The 6,000-nt window shown below is 34.8% G+C and overlaps 1 protein-coding gene across 4 annotated transcripts in view; it reads left to right on the forward strand.

Annotated features, from left to right (window-relative positions):
* The window catches only part of LOC106092188 (uncharacterized), an 87,759-nt gene extending 83,586 nt beyond the window's left edge, over nucleotides 1-4,173 (forward strand). For 3 of the 4 annotated variants that reach the window (XM_059368896.1, XM_013258962.2, XM_013258960.2), the window contains one exon: nucleotides 347-4,172. In XM_059368896.1, the coding sequence (XP_059224879.1) occupies nucleotides 347-1,850 (1,504 nt within the window). In that variant the 3' untranslated portion in view covers nucleotides 1,851-4,172. Of the gene's footprint in view, nucleotides 1-346 lie in introns of all 4 variants that reach the window. The other variant, XM_013258961.2, reaches the window with a different exon arrangement.
* Nucleotides 4,174-6,000: the final 1,827 nt, after the last annotated feature.

The raw sequence follows: 6,000 nt of genomic DNA on the forward strand, positions 1-6,000 counted from the left end.
TCAAGTAGGTTGCAAAAAATTCAATTAGAACAGCTGTTGTCATCAAACGAACAAACAATATTTAACGGTTATATCTTTGAATACACCAACAGTGTAGAAAATTTGAGGCAAGTACTATACTTATCACGTTTCTTAACATGCATTACATTCAAAACTCGATTTCCCTATACAACTGTATATAGGTATAGTTAATTTAAATGACGTTCTCATTATCCAAATTTCTCCTATATGGGCCCTTTAAAAAGAAAAAAAATATAGTATTAACTTTAACTTTTAAAAGCATATTCTCTAACATGATATATTTTTGCTTGCTATCATTCTAACAAAAAAAAAAAACAACACCCAGCAATACCAATCAAACAATAGGCAGCATTGTTTCAACAACCCCCTTGGTGGTGGCCAACAACAGCAGCGGCAACAACAGCATAAAAGTAATCAAAGCAATAACAACAGGTTCGCCGGCCACAATCAAAAGCAACAACATCAACAACAACAGCAGCAGCAATATAATCCACAAATCGCCTATCATAATCAACAGCATCAAGAAAATGTCAACAACGCCAGTAACAACATCAACGGCGGCAGCGGCATCAGCATCTACATGCCAGCCAGTGCAAATTTTATTAACCCGCAAAATTGGCAGCAACAGTCACAACGAGAATTTGATCAACAGCAACACCGGCACCTCTACAACTACAACAACAACTAACCACCACCACCACCACATACAAACTATACAACAGCAACATCATCATCCCCATACAATAATAACTTCAACTAAAACTGGAGGAGTTATACAAAAGCATTCGACTATTCTGAATCAGAATCACCATATAAATGATTCCTCCCCCTCCTCAATAATAATAAAAAGCGCTAACAATGATTTAGTTCTTACGAATTCAAATAATTCAAATGCGCCAAACAACAGCTCATCGTCTGGTGGTGTTATAACCACAGAGGAGATAATTAAAAAATTCCGCATACCTAAAGGTATAGCTCTTACACCTAAATTTGCCCATAGCTTAACGAGTGACAATGCTATAGAAATATCCACCTCCGAGCATACAAGTGCCACACTTGCCCAAATGCCTACCACTTTAATGTCACCGCCATTGACGTCGAACGATGAAAACGACAATTCTTCGGCCTTAGTGGAATACGTAGAGGAAATCTATGATGATGAGGGAGAAGCTGTTGAAGAATTGGAAGAATGTGAGATACATGAATACCAAGAACAAACTATTGAGGATGCTGAAGAGGAAGGAGTGGAAGATGAGATGTTGCATGAGATTGAGGAACATGAACTTATCGAAGAAGTTGAGTCATCGGAACAGCAGGAGTTGTTAATATCCGGTGGTGAATCTGAAGAATTCATAGAGACTTCAAATGACAATAGTCAGTCTCGAGTTCTGCTAGAAGGAAGCCAACAAGAAGTAGGCAATAACAATGGCCAAATAATACAAGCAGTTCAGCCTAATGGTACGGTTACATGTTTCCAGCTGCCCGCCAATACCATATTACTACAATCTCCCCAGGGACCCTTATTGGCAACGACAGCACCGCATCCAACCAAGCCGGGACAGCAACAAATTGTGGCCATACAAAGTCTAAGTGCACAGTTAAATGCTTTAAACTCAGCGGCCACAGAAACGGCACCACCCCCACCACCTCCGCCACCACCAACTGCAACAACAACGGTTATACTAACCGCCGATGGTACGGCAATACCGGTTATCAGTGGTGGTGGTGGTGGGGGTGGTGTTAGCAGTAATGCCTCATCCTCTAATCCGGCTGTCATTACCACTACCAGCGAATCACTGCTTAAGGCCCAACAACAGATATTGGCGTAGGGTCTACTTAATGGCGGCGGCCAATTTGCACGATTTTTAACAAATCCCCCCGCAACTATATTGCCCACAACATATTTTTTCTAAAAACCAAATTTTTATTTCTACAAATTTTACTGAAATATTCTCTGGTATTGGATAAATGCTAATGCAATTAATCGATTATGACATGATATCGATGTCGTCTTGCAACTTTTGCATAAAAGAGGGCAGGTGAGATTTACTGCATATTGTACTGTATCCAAAGCACAATTGAATTGGATAGTTATCGATATAATGCAGTAACAGTAGTTGGTACTGTATAGTCAAAATAAGCTATACTTAACATATGCTTATGTTAAGTATAGCTTAACCTAACGCAAGATAGCTAACCAGTGCAAATAGGACAAAAATGAATATAATTGACAGGAATTGAGACAATTGCTCTTCATTATATTCAAATTTATTCCCAAGAAGAAGAATATTTCCGTAATTTTTCTTAAATAACTAAAAATTTTTATGAGTAAACCTATGAAAAATTAATAAGAATAGTATCAGAAAGACTTTGAAAAAATCCTCGTTACATCCCTCTCAAATATATTGAGCAATCCAATATGTTAATTAAATCCATGTAAATAAAATCGTTCCATTTGGCCGCCAAAAAACGTTGTAGATACAAGCAAGGGGTGTACAATTGTAAAATTAAACAAAAAATGGAATTCAGTTAAACTGATGAAACTTTTTTATTGTAAACAAATAATGGTAAACTAACAAGCACACCATTTACATATACGTATTTATAGCGATCAATATATATGTATGGTGTCCATACATGTGATTGAAAATCATATAAAATCTCTAAACTGGAAAAGTCTGATAAAAGCAAACATAAAAAAGTTTAATGAATGAGGGTAGACCTGTAACTAAATGCTCTGATGATGGTTTAATAATGATAGAAATGTAAATTTATATAAGATCGACGATGAAGACAAATACCTACATACTTGTCTAAATCAATAGAGAGAGTGTGGGTATTATAAACTTCTAGACAGATAATGTTGCTATGGAAACTTTTAGCTATTACTTTTAAGCTAATGACTAAAGAAACTAAATTAGTTTTCTTTGTTTTTCTTCAAAAATTCAATCGAGAGTATTCTTTTTATTTTGTAAAACAAAATGATCTTCAAAACCAAACCGAAAATAAAAAAGCATGGCAAGCCAGAGCCTCAGTGCAAGAAAAATGTGGGATTATTACATATTTTCGTAGATTTAAGAATGTTTATTGTTTTAGAAAAGAAAAAAAAAAAGAAAAGAAAAAGTTGTTTTATTCTTTACTTTTTAAGAAAAAAAAATATCTTTTGATGTAACTAAACTGCAATTGATGGATTTTCTAAGATCCATATTGACTTATATTATCATATTCACAATAGATATAAGGCCAACTGGTCTTTTGTAGGCGTTCCCCCTTTTTGTCTAGATGAGAAACTGGCTTGCAAAGCTTATAGCTAAGTATGTATGTAGTTGTGTTTAAAAATCATTTATGCGATTTTTTTGTAAAAAAAACCTTTTAATAACTTAATAATTATAACATATTTTTTATAATTTATATCACAATTGTGTTTTATTAATAACTTAGTTAGCCTCTATGTTCTTAAGCAAGACAAACAAACAAACCAACAATTATCGTACCCACAACCCATACATTATACCATCCGTAAACTAATAAAACCCTAGGATTTATTTTATCATTCATTTTAGCTTTAGTTATACAATTTCATTTTATCTAAAAACCTTTATTTAGCATCATAAAACGTAAAACAAAACCAACCCTATATATACACCCCAAAATTAATTTTGTTTAAAGAAATTTTCAAAAAAGCCATACGTTTATTGGTGTTTGGAGAAATTTTTATATTACCAAACTATGTTGAATATGTCCATCACATAACTTCTACTACTTATTATGTTCTAATATTTTGTTTTTTTCTTGTAAATTATATTGTCTTTTCTCTATATTTATTGCATTTTGTTTTTATTCCTATCTTCTCAAAACTCCCTTTTATTTATTGGAAAACATCAACAAGAAAAAAGTAAAAAAGAAAAATATTAATTATACTATTACTTATACTATTTAACTAAGTTATTGAAATACTATTAAATAATATTAACACTAAAAAACACCCGGAAATTATATGAACATATACATACTATATTAGCATATATGATATTTTTCATTATGATACACAAGATATAATTTTTTCTTTTTGTTGAGGAAAACAAAAAATATTAAATAATATTAAATTTCAAATATAAAACAGACAAATTTGAATGATCTACAACTTAATTATTAAAAATATTTTTAAATATAAGCAAAACAAACAAACCAACCAACGTATTTCATAAATGAAATTAAAAATAAAGAAAAATTAAAAAAAAAACGTGTTTGTCGCTTTTATTTTTCATGTTTACCCCACGTCTAAAAAGTATACGCTTAACTGACAATATGTAAGTATCGTTGGAGGCCACCGTAGCGCAGAGATTAGCATATTGGTCTATGACGCTGAACGCCTAAGTTTGAATCCTGGCGAGAACATCAGAAAAAATTTTTCAGCTGTGATTATCCCCTCCTAATGCTGGCGACATTTGTGAGGAACTATGCCATTTGTAACAAGTAAAACGACATTAAGTTCGGCCACGCCGATATCCACCACCTCGGGTATATATGTAAACCACCATTCGTCAAAATCCGGTGAAAAATGCATACCTTATGCCCCAAAGCATCGAAATATGTTCCGATTTGTACCAAATACTTAAAGTACAAGTCATTGTTCAATTGTGTATAACAAAATATTGGCCTTTTTAGTAGCTATATCTAAATATAAACCGATTTGAACCATATACGACACGGATGTCGACAAGCCTAACAAAAACGGATTATAAGTGCGCCTATTATGGGGCTAAGATTTTAAATCGAGATATCGGTCTATATGGCAGCTGTATCCAAATCTGGACCGATTTGGGCTAAGTTGCAGAAAAATGTCGAAGATCCTAGCAAAACTCACTGTTCCAAATTTCGGCGAAATCGGACAATAAATGCGACTTATGGCCCCAAAACCTTAAATCGAGAGATCGGTCTATATGGCAGCTATATCCAGATCTGGACCGATCTGTACCAAATTAAAGAACAATGTCTAAGGGCCTAACACAACTCACTGTCCCACATTTCGGCGCCATTAGACAATAAATACGCCTTTTATGGGCCCAAAACCTTAAATCGAGAGATCGGTCTATATGGCAGCTATATCCAAATCTGAACCGATCTGGGCCAAATTTAAGAAGGATGTCGTAGAGCCTAACACAACTCACTGTCCTAAATTTCGGCAAAATCGGATTATAAATGTGGTTTTTTTGGGCCTAAGACCCCAAATCGACGGATCGGTCTATATGTGGGCTATATCAAGATAAAGTCTGATATAGCCCATCTTTAAACTAAACCTGATCATGAACAAAAAAAAAAGAATCTGTGCAAACTTTCAGCTCAATATCGCTATTTTTAAAGACTGTAGCGTGATTTCAAGAGACAGACGGACGGACATGGCTAGATCGTCTTGGATTTTTACGCTGATCAAGAATATATATACTTTATAGGTGCGGAAATGGATATTTCGATGTGTTGCAAACGGAATGATAAAATGAATAAAATGAAAATGAATGAATCCTTCGGTGGTGGATATAAAAATTGTATGGCAGCCATGTAAACACTTCTACCCAAATAGGTGTCGCACTGCAGCACGCCGTTCGGACTCGGCTATTCAAAGGAGGCCAATTATCATTGAGCTAAAGCATGAATCGGACAGCATGTGTGAGAAGTTTGCCCTTAATGGAATGCTAATGGCTAAATTTGCATTTGCAGTAATTTTTTGCCAGGTTGAAAAGTCCGCACCCATGCACACACAACTAAGCCACTAATGGGCTTGTCGTGCGCTCTAAATCCAAAAAATATGCCTGAGGAGCAAGCACCGTATATGTTAGGAATTCCATGTTACTCACAAAATCCTAAATCATTTTTTCGTTCTATGTATATGGGTCCTATGTGACCTATAGTGATCCAGCTACTGAAGCCTGGAAAGGACTCGAGTTTGGGGAGAGTCGTACAGACCGATCTCCCTTCTCC

This window comes from Stomoxys calcitrans, chromosome 5 (assembly GCF_963082655.1).
Source record: "Stomoxys calcitrans chromosome 5, idStoCalc2.1, whole genome shotgun sequence".
Lineage (NCBI taxonomy): Eukaryota > Metazoa > Arthropoda > Insecta > Diptera > Muscidae > Stomoxys > Stomoxys calcitrans.